The 20,678-nt window shown below is 54.6% G+C and overlaps 1 protein-coding gene across 2 annotated transcripts; it reads left to right on the top strand.

The window, feature by feature from the left end:
- The first annotated feature begins 11,236 nt into the window (after positions 1-11,236).
- On the top strand, positions 11,237-16,269 carry Uts2r (urotensin 2 receptor). 2 transcript variants are annotated; one of them, XM_005407203.1, is made up of 2 exons: positions 11,237-11,318; positions 13,728-16,269. In XM_005407203.1, the coding sequence occupies exons 1-2, from the start codon at positions 11,307-11,309 to the stop codon at positions 14,940-14,942; spliced, it is 1,227 nt and encodes a 408-aa protein (XP_005407260.1). In that variant the 5' UTR covers positions 11,237-11,306; the 3' UTR covers positions 14,943-16,269. The 2 variants fall into 2 exon arrangements, with proteins under 2 accessions (XP_005407260.1, XP_013361416.1); XM_013505962.1 differs by having other exon boundaries at positions 11,250-11,318; positions 13,709-16,269.
- The last annotated feature ends 4,409 nt before the right edge of the window (positions 16,270-20,678 follow it).

The following is a 20,678-nucleotide window of genomic DNA, read 5'->3' as shown; positions in this document are numbered from 1 at the left end:
GGGGTGGTCTCTGAGGTGCTCAGCATCTGGGGTGTCTGCTCTGCTGTGGGAGGAAACCTGCTTTCCAATGTTGGCTTTATGCAGTTTTACTGTTTAACCCCTGTTCCATTTTATATTTTTTAGTTAAATAAAGTTTTATGAGCTTTTCACTGAGTCCTTGTGAGGCCCCTTGGTGCGTCGTAGGACTGTCCTCACAAGTGTCCTCTGGAGTCTGAAATCCCAGCAGGTGGTAGGAGCAGGGGGCCATGTTGGGAGTTTGTGTCACAGAGGTTATTCAGTCACACATGCATGGATCTGCTCAAAGCCAGCAAGGGTCCATGAGTTTTTAACATCACTTCTCACCAAACACAGACGAATACAAATGTGTGTCCCAGATTAAAAAAAAAAAACCTATAGGTTTTTTTTTAAAGGATGTTAATGTCTGAGAGACAGCGGTGCACATTTCAGCACCTGTGCTCTGCAGAAAAGGTACTGGGGCAAGTTTTCAGGGGTGGGATATGGGGAGGATTCAGGTGACAGCTGTGTCCCTCCTGCTGGTAATCTGGAGGTTTCCATGTTCCTTAGAGTAGACTCTAGCTGCATAGCCCTCTGTGGTTCAAAGGTAGCTAGACGTGTTATGTACGTGTAACAGCTCCACACAAGGAATGCCAACATTATGTAGTGCAAACATGTACCGAAAAGGGGGGGGGTCTAGTTATTGGGGGAGGAGGGGGAGGGACAGAAGGGAAAGGGGATGAAAAAAGGAATTAAGGTGTGTTGCCAGGCATGGTGGTGCACACCTATAATCCCAGCACTCATTAGGCTGAGGCAGGAGGATTGCTTTGAATTCAAGGCCAACCTGGGCTACATAGAGTGTTCAAGTTCAGCCTCAAATACACAATGAGACCCTGTCTCAAAAAAACAAAACAAGAAAGTATTATGTACGTGTATCAACTTCCCACTAGGAATGTAAACATGATATACTCCACACATGTAGTAGTAAACTAAAATAAAAAACAAAACAAAAGACAGACCAGGCTTCTTCCAGGGGAGCAGAAAGACTGCAGCCTGGATGTTTTTGCTGTTTTCTTTTTGTTAGGGGTAAGAATCAGAGCCTTCACACTGAGCTATATCACCAGCCCTTGCCTTAGTTTTCTAAAATTTGAGACAGGCTTTTGCTAAGTTGCCCAGGCTGGGCTCCAACTTGTGATCCTCTTGCCTCAGCCTTCCAGAGTACTAGATGACTGGAGTTTGCTGTCTACCCTGGCTCCTTTCACTGACATTTGAGGTCTGTATCTTCACATACCTTTAGAACTGAGTCTAGAACAAAGGTCTCTGGGTTTCTGATGCCGTTGAAGTGGAAAAAGGCCTCCACACACAGTTGTTCAGAACAGTTACTGTCAGGCACCCACGAAGCTCTGCCAACTTCAGGGATGGGAAGCCTGTGCCCAAATGTGTACCCAGCTTTTCTCCCAACAGACTTGGCCTGGCGTCTCTGTGACCCCTCCTCTCCCCGCTCCTAGTTAGGCAGTCCATCTGTCACTGTCCAGCAGACCCTTGTGTGGGGTATATCTTTTTAAATGCTCCAGCTGCTGTGTGCTGCTGCAGGAGTCCCCAGTGTGCCAAGGTTTGGCAGGACACCCCACACACAGGTAAGAGCTCAGATGAGAAGGGACTGCCCACCCCCACACCCTTGCAGGTACTCAGGAGCCCAGCTCTGTCCCAGAGACAGTGCTGCTTCCTCAGCTCCTCTCATATGACAGGGGGACAAAGCAATTCTAAAATTTATGGTGGCTCTATGTGGTAGTACATGCTTATACTCCCAGCACTTGGAAGGCTGAGTCAGGAGGATTGCCACAAATTGAAGGCTAGCCTGTGCTGTATAGTAAGTTCAAGGCCAGCCTAAACTACATAGCAAGAGACCCTATCTCCAAAAAATAAAATAAAGTTTATGATGAAGATGCCAGAAGAGCAAATGTATTTCCATAAACTAAACATGGATATCATGTGACCCACAGTTCTACTGGGTTATACACTCCAAAGGTGAACATGTGCTTACAACAGCACTGTTGTAATGAGACACCCACAAGAGGTGGAGCAGTCTCAGATCCAGTGTGGAATACACAAAGGGCACTGAGTTTTTGATTTCAAATAGTTAACATTGTAAGAATTTCATCACAGTTTTACAAAAATCAAATGTAAAAGTCCTGGCACATTGGCCCAGACTGGCAATAACTGCCAGTTTTTCCCTGGTAAAGGTGAGCAAGCTGGAAAGGCACCGGGCACACAGCGTCCAACCCTGTGGTTTGGGCCCATCCCAGAAATGTGTACCAGGAGCCTGCTGGGTACCACCAGCATTCCTGACTGGAGAGGGCCAGAGGTGGGGACTGCAGTCTCTATCCGTTGAACAGGGGTCCTGGATCCAGATTTCCCAGGAAGAAGGAGGTTAGGACCAGGCAGGACTCCAGATACTCCATGTAGGTGGAAGGCCTAGGTCACCCTATGACTGGTGTTGACCTGCATTATTGACCACAACTGGAACTTTGACTCCTTCTGCCCTCAGAGACCGGGCCTGGCCACCCTGTCCCAGAGGAGCCCATACCAGCAGAGCCTCCTCCCTGGGGCGGGGCGGGGGGCATCTTGTGGTGGAGGAACCCCATTTCTGGACTCTTAAGGCCCAGCCCTGGGCACATGATGGATACGTAGAGCCCAGGTCCTGACTTCTCAAAATGAATGGCCCCAGGAGGAGGGTTGGGGCCCTCAACATCTGCACTCAGATGATCTCTGGTGGTGTGAGGCACTGCTGGCCTGAGAGAGGATGAGGGGAGCAGCAGAGAAAGTCATACTCTGTGGTTCCCTTGACTCCGTTATCCAGCTTCAGGTGTTATCTAGGGATGTGCAGTGTTAAGGTGTACATCTAGCTGTCCCCTCTAAAGCCTCGTGCACTCAAGGGTGGGGCTTTGGGGAGCTGATTGGAACCTGGGGGCATGATAATCATCAGTGGAGTAGTCGAATAAGGGTGTCATCTAGAGGGCCCTGAAGCTGCAAGGATGAGGTCTTGTGGGCTTTACCTGGGGCTGATAGGGCCTGGGACAGGGAAGAGATCCCGGGGAGCAGGGTCAAGAGGTTCCAATAGGATGACTGAGCAGGTGCAACAGCAAGGCGGGGACAGGCAGGGGATTTGTGACACATCACAGACGATGGGAGGACGCCAGCCAACAGGCACCTCTGTTCACGATGAATCAGACCTCCTTGGGCCCTGAGCACAGCGGCAGCCCTGCAGCCACCCGCTCAGCTGTGCTGTTTCTAACCTTGGGCAAAGCCCAGTCTCGCCTAGAGTGGGAACAGCATTCTCTCTTGTTGCTTTGAGGAAAGATGAGGAGTGGTGACATTAAGGGTTGTGCTTGGTTAGTTGGGATGCTCCAGTGTGGAGTGGGGAGGCTGGTGCTTCCAGCTCCCCCTGTCAGCCCTGGACACTCCCTCAGCTGCACCCCAGCGGGTCCAGCATGCCCTGCCCTCTCTGGTGCCATGGAACAGTATCCTCAAGACCAGGTGCAGGGATCCGAGGTGGGCCCAGATGTTCCCCTCTGTGGCCTCCTTCTCTCAGGTGCCAGAAGCAGCCCCCCCTGCCTGCCTGTGGACATTGACAAGGAAGGTGGGGCACACATCTCAAACAGCCCTGCCACAAGCAGTCGCCTTGCTGGGACGCTGTGGGTGAAGGCTTCAGGGAAGGGGACCTGCTTGAGTCTCCAGGTGGAAACTGATTTGCTCTCCTCCAGCTACTTTAGAGCCTTCTGTTCTCAGGCAGGGCAGCCCCCAGAGACTGAGGCTTCCTGACCCTGCCCTCAGGGCCCTGCAGTTGCAGCAATCACCAGAATGTGAAAGTGATGCTGAGCCCTATGTGGCCTCTCCCTGTGAAAGCCCCATGTGCTTTGTGAGGAGGGGGTCCCCTTTGAGGACTCAGGCCTGGGGCCTGCACCAAGTGTACTTGCCCCACACAAGCCACTGCAATAAAGATAGTATGCAAGTAACTAGGCCTAGCTGTCAGGCAGCTGCCATAGCCCTGTCCTGGCTTCAGTGTCTGTCTTCTCAGAGCTGTGGTCTTGTGCCTGGCCTCAAGTGAACACCTGAGATATAGCATGATCATCTCCCCAGCCATGTCCAAGCAGTGCATAGTGCAGGTGGCCTGTCCTCCAGGACACTGTCCTGATCAGTGCTCCTCATGGCCTCTGGGCTTTGAGGTGAGCTCCATCCCTTACCCTTACTCAGCCAGGGGAAGGGGCTGCCTAGATGCAGTGTTCCATTCTGAGCTGCATGCCCAGTGGGCACAGTGCCTCTCCAGCATTTAGCAAGCAGGAACTGGGATGTCACTTTTGTCACCCTAACCACTACGATCACCAAGCCCTGCCTGCCACCCTCTTTGTGCCAGCACTACATGCACATTAACTCATTTGAATCTCACAGTGGTTCAGTGCAGCAGGTTCTTCTGGTTGCATTTCACAGATGAGCAAGCTGAGGCACAGAGCAATGCAGTAGCTCCCCAAAGACCACACAGCTGACAAGGGAAGGCCCCCAGATGCACACCAGGGCAGCTGCAGTCCATGCCTCTTTGGTCATCTGTGCATCCGGCCCCACGTCCTGACTCTGCCCAGCGTATGGCCCTGGGAGTAGGGTGCAGCAAGGATGGCAGAGTGACAGAGGAGCTCCTGTCTGTTAGGTTAAGAGAGTAGAGAAAGTGCAAAAGGATAGGCATGTCATGGTGTCACTGGATGACAACTTTACAATACATTATTAATTGCACACAGAAAAGACATACATGATCAAAAAACAAAGAAACGAGCTTGCAGGACACTCCAAACTCAAGGCAGCCACCCTCTGTGGAGGGAGGGGAGTGGGGCTGTGGTGGGGGAGTAGTGCGTTTCCCTAAAATAAGTACAGTATTCCAGGTGTCTGCACCTCATGGGTGAATGTAAAGCACTGTGGTGGTGGTGATGGCAGTGAAGGTGCTAATGGTGAGGGTGGTGATGATGGTGATGGTGAGACATATGAGAGCAGCAGTGGTGGTGATGGTGATGCTGGTGGCTGTGTCAGTGGCAATGGTGATGGTGATGAAGGAAGCCCCCAGAAGGAAACCTGGAGGAGCAAGGTCTCCACCCCTTAGATTCTGGCTGCTGCAAAGGCTCCTCCTTTGCTGTCAGGGCTGGGACAGCCGCTGCTGTTGTACCTGGATGGGCCGGTGGCCCTTCAGGAAGGAGGTGTGGCGCCTGACTTTCTCTGCTTCCAGGGAACAGGAAGGAGGGGAATGGCATCGCTGAAGGAAGAGGAGTCCCCACGTTCTGTTACTGGGTGCAGGGTCAGGGGTTTGACCCCAGGGTGTGGTGAGGACATGTGGCTCTGGCTGTGCTCTTTGCAGGAACATCTGGAGACTGGGGTTCCTGCCTTACTGCAGCATCCACTCCCATGTTCCAGCCCCCAGCAGTTCTCTGCGCTGCTCTGCATGCAGCCACTTCACCCAGGACATGGGGATCCTGAATGGGGACCTGTTTTCCAAAGGTCACCCATGTGACCAGGAAGACTGCAGTGGTGGACTCCCAGAACCTCTCTCAGAGGTAGGAAGCCCCTAACATTGATTCTGAGGGCAGATCGTTCAAGTGCTGGATAGTTCTTAATCCCTAAGTTTAGCTTTGCCGAGATTGGGCATTTCCAGTCAGGGACAGCCTCTGAATTTGGCCCCATCCCTGCCAACTTTGGGGGAATAGTTTGACCACTTGGGACTGCTCAGATGTCTGAGGTGGCCATTAATGAATTGTCCCCTCCCCAGCTGGAGACCTGTGCAAGTTTTAATTGGCTTGATTGATGCCATTATCTCTCCAGCTGCGTCTCTGGTGAGGAGGGGACACTGGGGACCAGGACTGAGAAAGCTGTATTACCTGAAACTAGAAGGAAGGGAAATAGCCTGTGGGACAACAGAGTGACTGCCGGCTCCCAGGCACACTGATGGAGGTGGGCTTGAGACCCCCGCGTTCTACCTTGGCTTCTGGGGCTACATGGACTCTGCCTACGCTGACCTTGTCCCCCAGGCATCTGTCCCAGGGGCCCAGAAGCCTCATGGACCCTTGGATGCTGAGCACCTGGGGATGGAGCCTGAACAAATGGCACCTTTGGCAAGCCTGGGGGCACAGGTGTTGGCAGGATGGGCCTCTGATGAGACCCAAGAAGCCGCTTCACCCACAGAGCCTCCTTTTGTACAGAACCTCATAATGTAATTGGAAATGAATTCTTTCAGAGAAAATTATCATTTCCAAACATAATGAACCCATTATGAGCAGAGATTTAAAAGTCATATTTGTGGAAAATGGGGCGTTATGATTATGATTTAATGGTCCATGAAGTGAATCACAGGCGAGTGGTTACTTCTTTGCAGATCACAGTGGTTCTGGGGGGGCCTGAGGGCAGCAGTCTAAGGCAGCACTCCCAGGCATCTCTGGGCACCTGGCTCCCATCTGAGCGCCAGGGCCTTTCTCGGTTCCAGGCTGAGGTTACTCATGTGGTAGAGGAGGCATCCGAGGTCTGAGTTCTCTCTTTCTCTGCCCCCTCTTCCTGTTCCCTCCACCCTGCCACTGACTCTTGGGACAGCGCAGTACCACCACCATCCACAGGGTCTGTCCAGCATCCCCGCTTCATGGGTGTCAGTCCTTCCCTTGTGGAAATGGCACAGAGGACATTGCTACATAGCTTGTGGCTCCACAGCCTGTTCCCAGGGACAAGGGTCGGGAGCTCCTATGTGGCCTGACCACTCGTGGGGCAGAGGCCTGGCTGAGCATGATGCAGCCCTGGGTCACCTGCTGTGGGAGGGACAGGACTGCCTGTGGGCGTTGCATGGGGAGACCGTCCCCACACTTGCTTGGGCATGGTGCCATTTCCCTCTGCGTCCATGACATAGCCTCTGCTGTCCCTAGATCTGGGGGTAGAGTGGAACTGGAGTCCCAAGTTCCCTGTGGCTGGCCCTGCACCCCAAAAAGACACTCACTGGAAGATGCCCTGGCCCCTCCCATGCCAAAGGCACAGTGAGAGGACCCTGGCGGGGAGTGAGGGGGACTGGGACATCGTGCCAGGTTCAGGGTCTCGGCAGTGTAGTGGGGAGGATGACAGATAGAGGACCTGGTAATGCAGAGGAACTCAGAGAGCAGCCCCAGACAGGCAGGGAGCTACCTACTGCAGGCTGTAAGTCGGGAGACGGGACCATGCTGGGGCTCTGAGCAACCAGGGAGGGGGTGTCTAGGGTGGGACACTCTACCACTGGAGCTTCAATCCAGTGCTCCATGCAGCAGGGGGAGCTCTACCGGGAGGCTCCTGGGCCCACCTCCCAGTCTTCTCTACAACTATAGTGACTCCAGCCACCAGAACCTCAGGTGGCTTGTCCTTGTCCAGTACAACCTTAGCAACCAGCAGCCCTGGCATTCAGGCTGTCTGTAGACAAACCCCGCTAGCTGGCTGCCAAGGGCATGCCTACTCAAAAGATCAGTCTGGAGTCAGCCTGGACTTCACACAGAGACTTATCAGGGTCTCTGCCATGGGCAGAGACAGGGTGGGGCAGGAGGAGCTCCATGCACCCCAGTCTGCCCCCATAGCCTGTTTCAGGCCATTGTCTTTGGTGTCTACTAACAATGGCAGGCCAGTGGGGCTGGTACACAACCTGGCTCCTGTGAAGTCAGAAGCCACAGGGTCACTCAACCTGTGATAGTGTCACCCACCAAGGGACAGGAAAATATGAACTGCAACATCAGTCACAACAGCCACAGGCAGGAGCCGCCCAAGTCACCCTGTCAGACCCCCTTCTTGTCTCTCAAGGGAATGCTGGAGCACCCAGGGCTGGTCCTGAGGATGGACCAAGGCAAACCCAGCCTCACCTCATGTGTCTGTGGATACCGTTATCTACGTGCATGGAACTGTGGCCTGAAGTCCTTTCTTGACACTTTAAAGATGCCATTATCTTCTGGTTTCCACATTTTCTGGGGAAGAATCTAGCCATTTTATTGTTGTTCCCTGAATGTAGTGTCTTTTTAAAATAAAATCCCCAGTGGTTTTATTTGGTCTTCAGAATTTTGACTATTATGCACGTAGAGGTGGTTTTCTTTTGGCTTTTTTTTTTCCTGCTTATCACTTGCTAAGTCTATGTGTTGATATCTCCAATTTTGAATCTTCTTGGCTACTACATATGTAGATATTGCTTCTGCCTCATTATCTTCTTTGGGGCTTTGTTTAGTCAGCTTTTCATTGCTGGGACAAAACATCTGACACCCACACTTAAAGGGTGAGGGACTCGCTTTGGCTTTCAGTCAGCAGCGGGCTGGGAGAAGGAGTGTCATGGCAACAGGGCCTGGTAGGACAAAGCCTCTCACCTCAAAACAGTCCAGAAACAGAGAGCAGGCCAAGAGCCCGGGAGGAAGAGGCCAGGGATCGCAGCGGTCCCCAAGGTGGACCCCATGCTCCACCTATACTCATCCTGAAGGGCTCTTCCCCATCCCCGGGCCTCCCTCAAGCCAGCAAAGTTGACAGTCAAGGGTGATCATCCCAGAGGCTCTGAGCACACCAGTCAGGTGGCCTCATTGCCCTGCTCCCGCTTTATGCTGTCTTCTCTGTCCTGGCTTAGCTCATTTCTACTGTTTTATATCCAGGTTAACTTTTTTTCTTCTGCTGTGACTTCTGACCTTTAGATGTTGTATTTTTAAAGTTACAGAATCACTGAGGGCTGATGAGACCCTGGGGTACCTGTAGGGGGATGACAGGAACAAAGAAAGAGAAAGAGACAAATTTCAGGGTCTGAGGTAGACTGGGAGGAGTTTGCCTCTAGTGGACAGTCCGCTGTCTCCTTGGTTGGCTCCCTTTTATTGGCCAGCAAAAAGTGCAGAGTGGGGTGGTTGCACACATTTCATGGAACAGTAACTATAGAAAGTAGGCAAATAAGGATTAAATTAATGAAGAACCAGGTTTTATCTAAACCCAAATGTCTGTATTTTGACAACTTTTTTGTTTTCTGGGACAGGGTCTCACCATGTAGTTCAGGCTGGCCTTGAACTTCCTTGTGTAGCCCAGGCTGGCTTCGAACTCAGGGAGATCCTCCTTCCTCAGCCTCCCAAGTGCTGGGATAAGAGGTGTGTGCCACCATGCCCAGCTGTATTTTGACAATGGTCTCCAGCAGATGCTATCTTGTCTCAGGAGTGCCAGGTTATTAGCATTTCATCCAGAGCCGGGGGCGTGTGGCCTTTGTATACCTGTTAGTGAAGCAAGTTCACACTGGCCTCAGGACTGCAGGGGGCTTAAATCACATAGTTGGCCCCATAATCTATCACATAGCCTGGTCCCCACCACACAATGTGCCCATGGCTCTTCCATTAGGAATCTCCATCCTCTCTGACCCTGCCCTGGAGGACCTTGGGGAGCCCTGCTCCACTTCTCATCCACCCATGAGTGTGTGCTTTTCACTCCTCCTGGGAGTTGGGGACAAGTGACCTCTCCTACCTCATGTCTGCAGGCAGGGGTGTTATTCCTTTGGCTGAGCTACTTTGCCCCATGGAGATGTCTCTCCAGGGTATGGGGTCTCTTACAGGCCATGAGGGCAGCCAATCCCTGCTGCTAGGAACCTGACAGGCAACAGGCTCTTGGGAAGGACAGGGCAGGACCCTAGTTACACCATGACAGAACTGTGGGCAGAGGGTCCCTACAGGATCAAACACTCCCAGCATCACCAGCCCTTTGGTGGTACATTTTAGTCCAGCTGCTGCTGGGAAAAGGGACAAGGAGATGCAGCAAAAGTCCTGTGAACCTGTGGGCCTTCTTTCAAGACAGACACGGACCCTCATGACCCCTTTGGGTCAGGAGATTAAGCTAGGCTTGGGTTCTGTGCAGTATACAACGTGTCAGCCAGGCCTGGTGACGCACACCTGTAATCTCAGCACTCTGTCAGGCTGAGACAGAAAGATGGCAAATTCAAACCCAGCATGGGCAATGTAGTAACTTAGCAAGATTGTCTCAAAACTTTAAAAAGGGCGAGGATGTAGCTCAGTGGGAAGGCCCTAGGTTCAGTCCTTGGTACCATAAAACAAACATACAAGCAGACCTCTGCCCACCCCTAGATACACACTCCTGCATGCTTTAGTCCCAGCAAGGGAACTGCATGGACTGGTCCTTGGCTTTCAGCTGGGCGAGGGGATGTGGGGTCCTTCTCCACAGTCCAGTTCATCTCATGGGGCCAGGCTTGGACAGTGGTTTCAGGCTTCACCCAAGGCCTGGGTGCCTACCAGGGACCACTACCTCTTTGGGGCTCCCTCGACCTCCCCCTCCTCATCCCTCAGTGCCCTTCCCTTTACTTCATTACACCCATTCACCTTCTCAGAGCTGCTATGTGTGTCCCTGGCTCAGTCTGTGGCTCCAGCCCTAGGGGCAGTGAGGTTGGACAGTGAGACCGCTACCCCTGCCCTTTCCTGTCCCTGCTCTCCTCCAGCTTCTGCTCTGTGAGTGCCACCTGTCTTCCAGAGACACAGCAGAGCTGTGGGGTCCACCTGGCTCTGTGGGCATCGTGGAGGTACAGCTCTAGGTTCAGTCTCAGAGACAGACAGAAGGACAGACAAACTTAGGACTGAACCTAGGGGGAAAAAGCTGCTGTAAGACAACAGTGGAGGGGGCAGTCACCAGGAAAACTCGGGTTCCAAAGAAGCACTCAGGGGCCTGACAAGCACAGCCAGAGCACAGGGCTGCCTGCAGGCTGGGTCCCGAGTGGACAGATAGGGGCCGCGGTGCTGGGGGATGGTGAGCCGGTGCTGTCTTGAGGAGTGACAGGGTAATGCCATGGGGTGCTCTTTGCCATCCAGTGTCTCCTGGTGGGTTTGGCTAGAAAGTGGGGAGGCTATGAGCTCCCAAGATCCTGCCAGAGATGGAAGGACAGGCAGAGACAGTGGAATGGGGAGGGCACCCCCCCCCCCCGCCACTTCCCCCGGGGGCTGATGCTGTGAGCTCACTATCCCAGGTCAGGTTCCTTCAAGACCGGACCTCCTCTCTGGGAAGGAGTTGCTGCGACTGGAATCTCAGGGTCCCGCCCTGTCTCCGCTAGGCGCTGGGGCTTGATCACATCGGAAAATCCAAAGCTGGGCGGGGAAGCGCGGGCAGGCCGGCCCTACTCGGGTTCGCGCCCGCTATCCGGCGAGTGGGTTGGGTTATTAATACCCAGCTGGCGCGCGGCGGCGCATTCCCAGCTGGCGCGGGGCTCCGGGCACTCGGGCGCCAGCGGGGAGGCGGAGCGGACGGCGTGGACGGCGATGGCCGGGTAAATGCGGGGCAAGGTGAGAGCAGGACCCGCACAGCGCGCGACCGTGGGAGGTGGGAGCCGCCGGGGGGCCCGGGACAGGGACTCCGCGGCCCCCTCGGGCTGAACTGCACCCCAGGCTCTGGAACCGCGGGCAGCTGGGGTCCCGCGCCCTGCCTCCTTCGCGGTCCGCGGACCCAGGAGCTGTCGCCAGGAGAGCTGCTGGGGTAGGGAACAGGGCCAGGGCGCTCTCTGCCCCGGAGCGCAGGTTCCCTCCTCTCCGCGCTGGGGCTCACACCCTGAATTTACCGTTACCAGCTTGGCTGCACAGAGAAACTGTGCCGGACTGGGGAAGACAGTCCTCCCCTAAGAATTTCCCCTTCCTTCGAGTGTGTGTGTGTGTGTGTGTGTGTGTGTGTGTGTGTGTGTGTGTGTGTGTTTGCGCGCACGCGCACACGGTATCCTTTTTTGTGGCATCGGGGATCTGAGCTACATTCCAGTCTTTTTTAAAATTTTGAGACAGGATCTAGCTAAGTCACTAAGTCACCCAGGCTAGGCTGGAACCTCAGCCTCCCAGAGGGCTGGGATTATTGATGTGCACCACCCAGCCACAGCTCAGTTTTGTTTTGTTTTGTCTTTTGAGACAGGGTCTCACTATGTAGTCCAGGCTGGCCTCGAACTCTCAGTGATCCTCCTGCCTCAGTCTCTCCAGTGCTGGGATTACAGGTGTGTATCACCAGACCTGACAACTCAGAGTTTTTAATGTGACCACCCCCGGTTCAAGGCCAGCGAAGTTGCAAGCCCCGGAGGGTTCACCTGGCCCCAAGGACAGTAGATCATCCTGGGCTGATACTGCTGTGACCCTCACAGTCCCAGGCAACCTTTTGAGCTCTCTGGACCTGATGACCTTCACTCAAGGTGTTATGTATGAGTTTCACCCTGTTTGTTGACTGCAGCAATAATTCCATCTTCTTTATTGCTGTGGAGCTTTTTTATGGAGAAATCACAGTTTGAGTTTGCTTATCCATGCTACTGTGTATGGACATTTGGGTTGCTTCCCAGTCATTATTAAAGTTGCTGCAAACATTTTCATTTTTATCATATTGTGGACGTTTGTGGTCACTTCTTTTGGGTACACACCTAAGAGTGGAACTGCTAAAGAGGCAGTATGCACCTGTTTCCCAAGTAATTTTCTGAGATGACTACACCATTTTACAATTCCAGCTACCCTGAGCAAGAGTTCCAGCTCCTCCGCATCCTCCTGATGCCCAGTTGTGGTGGGGTGACCTTTTGGTCATGTCCCTCCTGGTGCTGTGGAATGGAGTCTCAAGTGATTTTGATTTTCATTTCCCTGATGATACCCATGTTGAGCATCTTTTCACATCATGGGGGACTCTGTGTGTCCTTTTTCCACAAGAACTGGCTAAGACTTTTGCCTCTCCCACAAACAGATTGTTTGTCTTTACTGATTTATGGTTGTTTTACATATTTTGGTTACTAGTTCTTTGTCTGATATATGTTTTCTAGTAATCTTCTCCCAGCTTTTGGCTTACATTTTTATTTTCTTAGTAAAACTCTTAATTTTAATGAAGTTTGTTTTAAAGAAATCTTTTCCTACCAAAGGCCAGGCAGATATTCTCCTGTTTTCTTCCAAAAGCTGGACTGATTGATCTGTTTAAACTTGTACTTGTAGATCATCCATGGTGTGAGGCAGGGATTCAGGTTCATTCTCCTCTTTTGATAAGTGGAGGTTACAAAGGCTTTCCCCTTTTACCTCACATATTTTTCTATTTGTACCTTTGAAGTAAGCAGCTACTACTTTTAGAGGTTAACATTAGTTAGATGAAAACATTTTTTTAATGTTCACATTAAGTAAAATGAGAGAAAAGACTCTGGAGTAAGCAGAACTGGAGCTGTTGCTGACCTCTGGCCTCAGAGGGCTAGCTACACTGCTATGTTCTGATTTTCAAAAAAGCTTAGTCGCATGCCTGTAATCCCAGCACTCTGGAAGGCTGAGGCAGGAGAATGATAAATTTGAGTCCCAGCTGGGTAATTTGATAACTTGGCAAGACCCTGTCTCAAAAGGGGGTGGGGAGGCTGGGAATGTAGCTCAGTCGGAAGGCGTGGGTTCAATTCCTTCTACTGAGGAAAAAAAAAAAAAAAGAACAGCTCAGTCAACGCCAAAGTCCATAGCATTGAGGCCTGGGCTGGGGTCTTGCTGGAGCAGGTCTGGAAACAGTGGGTACTTGGGAATTCCTAGTAGCTGGAAAGGTGAAGGAGAGGGGCTGTCTCAAGTCCTGAGGGGGCTGGAGGTGAACCCTCCCCTTTTTGTGGCAGGCAGCAGCCCCTGGGAGCTCTGCTGTCACGGAGACCTCGGGGTGGAGAAGGGGCGCCACCTTGCTCCTTAGATGGGCATCTCCTCCACAGGACAAACTGTTGCCCACAGACCCCGGTCCTCCAGGAGCAGCACGGCCAGCCCAGGGCCCAGTGTGAGGCAGTGATGCCGCTGAGCCTGGAGCCCATGACCAGCTTCCCTCTGCTGGCTGTGACAAGCAGCCTGGTACCAGAATTGCCTGGCGGCCCCAATGGATCCTTCAACAGTTCCTGGGCCAGCCCAGCGGAACCCAGCTCCCTGCAGGACCTGGTAGCTGTGGGGATCCTGGGGGCCGTGCTCTCAGCCATGGGTGCCTTGGGCGTGGCAGGCAATGTGTACACGCTGGTTGTCGTGTGCCGCTTCCTCCGGGCCTCAGCCTCCATGTATGTCTACGTGGTCAACCTGGCACTGGCTGACCTGCTTTACCTGCTCAGCATCCCCTTCATCGTGGCCACCTACATCACCAAGGACTGGCACTTCGGCGATGTGGGCTGCCGCGTCCTCTTCAGCCTAGACTTCCTGACCATGCATGCCAGCATCTTCACACTGACTGTCATGAGCAGTGAGCGTTATGCAGCGGTGCTCAGGCCTCTGGACACTGCACGGCGCTCAAAGGGCTACCGCAAGCTGCTGGCAATGGGCACTTGGCTACTGGCTTTGCTGCTGACCCTGCCCATGATGCTGGCCATCCGGCTGGTGCCCCGGGGCCCCAAGCACCTTTGCCTGCCAGCCTGGGGTCCACGTGCCCACCGCACCTACCTGACAGTGCTGTTTGGGACAAGCATCGTGGGGCCAGGCCTGGTCATCGGGCTGCTGTATGTGCGCCTGGCCCGTGCCTACTGGCGGTCTCAGCAGGCCTCCTTCAAGCAAACACGCCGGCTGCCCAGCCCGAGGGTGCTGTACCTCATCCTGAGCATCGTGCTGCTCTTCTGGGCCTGCTTCCTGCCCTTCTGGCTGTGGCAGCTGCTGGCCCAGTACCTTGAGGCACTGCCCCTCACACCTCGCACCGCACGCATAGTCAACTACCTGACCACCTGCCTCACTTACGGCAACAGCTGTGTGAACCCCTTCCTCTACACGCTGCTCTCCAAGAACTTCCGAGAGCATCAGCGCCGCCGTTTGCATGCACCGGGGAGCAGCAGTGGCTGTGGGCGTGCGGGCACCACCAGCTTCCTGCTCAGCCAGACCCACACTCAATGCGACCCGGGCCGCTCGCTGTCCTCCAGCAGCCAGCAAGCCACTGAGACCCTCCTGCTGTCCCCAGCCCTGGGAGGGGCCTGTGTCTGAGCCCCTAGGGACAGTGTGGGTAGGGGTGTGAGAGGCCAGGCTGGGAAGCCAAGGTCACAGCAGAACCCCTACTCCTGGTCCTGCCTCCTCTGCAGTCCTCTTCCCAAAAGCCCCTGCTGTCCTCCTCGTCGCTCCCCTCCACTCCATCAGTTCCTCCCCATGGTGACAGTGCCCCATGCACAGACCACCTCCAGGGCCTTCAGGGGCCTCTGCCCAGACCTGGCTTCTGCAGATGGTGAGCTGAGCCCCACACCCAACCTCCTACCCAGAGCACAGGACGCCGGCACCTGCCTTGTCCACCTGTCCTACCCACCTGCCCCACCTGGCTTCTGTGGGGCTTTTTCTTCTGTGGCTTCTTATGTGTCCTCCTCCTTCAGCACTTGGAGCAACAAGCCCAAAGGAAGAAAGGGTGTTCCAGGCCTGGGAGGGACCCCACAGCATGCAGAGGAGTCTGTGCCTTTGAGGCTTGTGCTGGCCCTGTGGCTAGTGCTGCTCATCATCAGGGTGGGGAAGGTGGGCAGAAGGGCAGGCCTGCCAAGGGTGGGAGGAGGACCACCCAGCTATGATCACATTGATGACACAGAGAGCAGGCCTCAGGCGGCAGCACAGCCCATACCAGACTCAAGTTGGCAGTGACGATACTCACGGTGCCCCAGGACGGACCACTGACCTCTACTACCATTTTCTCCCTGGTTGACTATTCCATGGCCAGACCTGGGAACAGTGCTGATGTCCCCTCCCTAGTCCCTCCACAGCATCCACCCTCCCGCCAGCCCCCTTAGAACCCTGGACAGAGGACACCTGTTCTCTTCTCCACAGGGGGCTCCCTAGAGACAGAGTCTCAGGATGGGACAGTGTCTGGAGCAGCAGGACAGTCACTGTCGGGATGAGGTGCATGTGGTGGCTGCCCAGATGTCCAGGAAGAGGCGGGCATAGGGTGCAGGGTGTTTCTGGACCTGGACGGTCATGGCTGGACCGTGCCTGGAATCGTGTGTTTCACTGTGGCTAAAATGGCAAGTTTGTGACAAGTATCTTACCTTAAAAACAAAAAGGGCTAGGGTGTAGTGGCTCAGTGGTAAAGTGCGCACCCCACATGCACTAGACCCTGGGTTCTACCCTCAGCACTGCAAGATAAACAAGCAAAGACGAAAGGGGGTGGGGCAGTGGAGGGCATGGGGGCACATGGGTGTCCTGCCTGCCTCTTGATGGGGTGGGGTGCGGGGGCTTCAAGGTTTTAGAAATCCTTTTTCTTTCTTGACCAAAACCCAATTCCTAAAGCTTTATCTCTATAAAGAAATGAAAGCAAAATTAAAGTTGAAAATTCAAGAGCCAACAGTACCTGCCTGGCAAGTGCAAGATCCTGAGTTTGATTCCTGGTACCAAAAAAAAAAAAGAAGAAAATTCAAGAGCCAGAGTTGGGGCTTCTGTTTATAGGTCCAATGCTTGGACAAGTGACCTTGGCCCAGGGCAGCAGCCACAAGATTTGGGGGAGACTTCACTGCTTGATCTCTTCATACTCAGCCCACCCAGCCAGCCAGTCCAGCACGGCTTTGGACAAGCTCAGGGGCTGGCTGGTGGGGCAGAGTGTGCACACCCAGCAGTGACTGCATCTGGCTGCTTTGCAGTCACAGTGCTGCGGGGGTGGGGGGCATCTCCAGCAGGAACAGCCTCTGTTCGGCCCCCCTACTCTAGGAGCCCCCAGTCCTCCAGGACAGAGCCGAGGACAACAGGCCCCAGCACTGCCTGAGCTTCAATCAGCGCCCATCATCTTCTGTATCTAGGGGCGCAGGTGCCCACAGGGCCCTCAGGCTCATGAGCTTGTGTGCTGTGGAATGTGGCCTCGGCCCACATAGTTGAGGTCCAGGAGGTGGATAAGCTGGGTCTGTGGCATGTGTGTCCTTCTTCCAGGGGAGCAGATACACCCCAGATACACCCCCAGATACCTCCCCAGATACTCTCAGCTATACCCCAGATGCCTAAGAGGAATAGGTTCTGAAGTCAGAGCTTCTGCTTAAGGCTGAGAGACAGGAGGGACGTGGTCTGTGAGTGTGTGGGCCTGGGAGACAGTGACCAGTGGGGGATTTGGGGACAGGGGAGATGGAAGAGACCCAGGATGCAGAACCAGGACGGCATGTGGAGTTCTTCAGAGCTCCAGGCCCGGGAGGGACCTGAAGGTGAAATGCAGCCTGCAGGAGGAACCTGCACCAGTGCACCCACTGCCCTGCCTTGCACCTCCACGAGTGCGGACGACAGCACAGACAGGGCACAGCCACAGCTCACCCAGGGCCAGGCCTCCAAGGGGACTCTCGGAGCCGGTTACCAGCCTGGCTGGCACACGGGTGTGGGGCAGGGGGAGGAAGTGCTGCAGTGTCATCCTTAGGCCTCTGGGCCCTCTTTATCACCAGGTCAACAGTGCCCCAGCCCCAGCGCTCCTGGACCAGCAAGCACACCTGCACTCACAGCAGGCCTCTGGGCAATGGCAACGAGGATGATGCTGAATGACTCTGTGACAAAGCACTGAGCCCCTTCCTGCCCGACACAAGCACCACCCACAGCCCTATGGAGGCTGCCACCAGCTTGCTGCTCCCACCCCAACTCCTGGCACCAGGTACCCGCGGACAGCCAGACCTCAGCTCCTGGCAGAGGCAGGCACTGCTGAAGCCAAGCAGGAGATTTATGAGCCCTGTCTGGCCGGAAGCTGGTCTCCAGCCCCACAGGCACTGTGCCTGGCCTTAGCCCTGTCTGCCCAGAGCTCAGGCTGGGCGCTGGGTCCCCAGACTATGAAGCTACTGAGGGCCTGTGGGGCCTGGACGGGGCAGTTATGATTTCTGTCCTTTTACAGAGATACGCAACCACCATCACAATCCAGATTTAGAACACTGTTACTTGGGGTTTTACAAAGAAACAGGACCCAGCAGCTACACTTTTGGAGATCATTGTTGCATAAAGGCCTTGGGAGTGGATCTGAACCCCACACACAAAACTTTCGCAGAAGCACGCAGGCTCGTGTTTGACGGGATATCAGGATACCGTGGCCCAGCCATGTGGCCATAAAACTGGCCATCAGGAAGGCAGCCTTCTCACCCTCCCAGACCTTCCCCTGTGTACATCTCCAGCAACCCCTGCTGCCCCTGCCCCAGGGACAGCTGAGCTGTAGCCTCTTGTGGATCAGCTGGTCTATATCAACACTGAAAGCTCAACAGCTGGGGGCCTCTCCAAAGCAGAACACTTCTGGAGCCACTCCTATCTCTTTCCGTTCCCTGGCCAGTGCCTGTGGTGTGGAGGCGCAGATCTGCTTTGCTCCCACCTCTCCCATGCGGGCTGCTACTATGAGGATTTGGTGCAGGTAAGTGTGAATGGGCATTGTCTGTTCTTGGGCAGATGCTGAGGAGTGAGGCTGCTGGCTGTGGTGTCAGTTTAGGAGCACTGAAGTACACTAAGCCCTTTTTATTTATTTTGAGACAGGGTCTGGCTAAGTCACTCAGGCTGGACTTGAACTTGAGATCCTCCTGCCACAGCCTCCCAGAGTGCTGGGATCACAGGCATGCACACCACACCTGACTAGGTGTAGAGTTTTGAGGAACATTATTCTGCTTCCCAAGTTGACTATACCACTCCTGCTCCTTTGAGGTTCCATGAGGGCCTGTCCCCACACATGTTCTCTGGTACATACTGCTTTCTGCTTGACAAGCGGCCGTGCTAGCAGGCAGGGATTAATACCCGGCTGCGCTGTGGCGCAGCGACCATCCCCAGAGCCTGCACCTGCTCGACTTGGCCATGGCGTTGTCCTGATCCAGCACCAGTCGCCAGGGGTCAGTCCTGGGACAGTGACACATACCACACACAGCATCACACGACACACATCATACACAACACACACACACACAGATCACATACACCAAACATACAACACATATCTCAAATGTACAAGAACTACATATGATACATACTACACACAGTCCCCACACATGCTACATGCACACACCACCAGCACACCACACATACCACACCCCACCATCCCACATACAACAACTATACTACACATATGTTCACACACCCTATACCCACACAAACACAAACATATCACACACAAAAAATACATTATACTCACCACACGTACACCATACACAACACACACACGCACACACACACACCACCACACCTGCCTTCCACCTGCCTGTCCTTGAGGCACCTCACTGGGAGACAACCCATCAGCCCTCTCTGCACAGCAAGTCCAGCCCTGCCTGGTGACATCTGTCTAGGCTCCCCCACCTGGTGATGTCCTGAAGCACAATCTTCCACAAGACGGGCCAGTGTCGCAGTGGGTCACCTTGGCTTCTTCCTCCCCCACTGTCCCCTTCCCTGGCCCCAGCAGCAGTGGCTGTGTGTCCATGGCCTGGATGGTCTTGACTCCAGGAGGCTGAGGCCACCTTGCTGGTTTCTCTGCACAGCACGAGGCCCTCCTGGCATCCTGAGCCCAGCGGCAGAGCTGCACTGCAGAACCCGGCCTGGCCTGACCCTCTCAGCCTCTGGGGATCCCCCACCGTGCTGGCTCCTGGGAACACAGGAATAGTGCCTTCCTAGGTGTGGTGATGTCATCCTCATGTCCCCTGGGGCTTTCAGTGGTCCTGTTTTGAATGCTGAAGAACACAAGTGCTTGCAGTGAGCTCAGACAGGAGCCGAACCCAGGTGAATAGTGATGGTGTGTGTTGTGTGTCTTGTGTGTCCCTGGGATGCAACCGGTCACAGTCAGCCTCATGCCAGCATTGTGGGCTGCTGGGGACAGGCTGCTGGACCTGGAACCTCAGGAAAATGTGGTGAGCCAATGGACAGAGCCCTGGGCTGGCCAGGCCATCTCAGTGGAAGGAACTTCACGGACAGCAGCTACAGTGTCTCCCAGACCTTTGAGGCCCTGGGGACAGACAGGAGGGAGCTCTAGGGCCCCCGCCCTTCCTGGCCACTCTGAGCAGCCCAAATGCCTATGTGTGGTCCTGCTGCCTTCCAGCTTCAGTGCTGACTGCTCACAGTGACCCCTAACCCTGCAGCTGCCATATGTCCCATGAACATGCTTTGATGCTTCACCTCCCCCAGCCTTGGTCCATCTGCCACTCCTAAACTTCAGACCCCCTCATATCAGAGTGCTGAGTCAGTGAGGACAGGTTGGAGGAAAGCCATGGGGCCCAGGGCACACCACCCTGGGGGACCCACACACACTTGGCCCCAGGCTTTCTGAGCTCGGCCCCACACACCTGGAGATTCGAACAGCTGGCCTAAGGTACCCAGACCTGTGTCTCAGCTGTGGGACCTGTATTTTAGCACCAAGCCTGGAGCCTTTGTCAGCCTAGAGCAGTGGACTTTCCCTGCGTGACCCAAACCTCTGCCCCTCAGGACCTGGTAGGACTAGACACCCTGCCCCTGCCCAGGTCACCCCTGCAGCAGCTCTCGAAGGATGGGTCAGGTGCTAGTGCCGACTCAGAGGCACCACGCCAGGCCACAGGCGGTAGGGCTAAGGTGGGCAGCAGGGCTGAGGTGGGTGGCCTTGACAGCTGGGACTCTGCACGTCGAGCTCAGGAGGAGGGTTTTGGGCCAGCCCGGCAGAACATGTCCTCACAGCTGCAACGTGCCGGCCCGCTCTGGAGGCATCAGACCCAGATGGGGGGTGCCAGGGCCTGGAAGCCTGGTTCCTGGGGTGAAGGAAGGCAGATGATGAGGAGAGGCCACCCACTCCTTGGACTT

The sequence above is a fragment of the Chinchilla lanigera genome, unplaced genomic scaffold (genome assembly GCF_000276665.1).
Source record: "Chinchilla lanigera isolate Chin_1 unplaced genomic scaffold, ChiLan1.0 scaffold00105, whole genome shotgun sequence".
NCBI lineage: Eukaryota > Metazoa > Chordata > Mammalia > Rodentia > Chinchillidae > Chinchilla > Chinchilla lanigera.
Note: the sequence above shows the minus strand (reverse complement) of the source record. Positions and strands in the feature narration are given on the sequence as shown.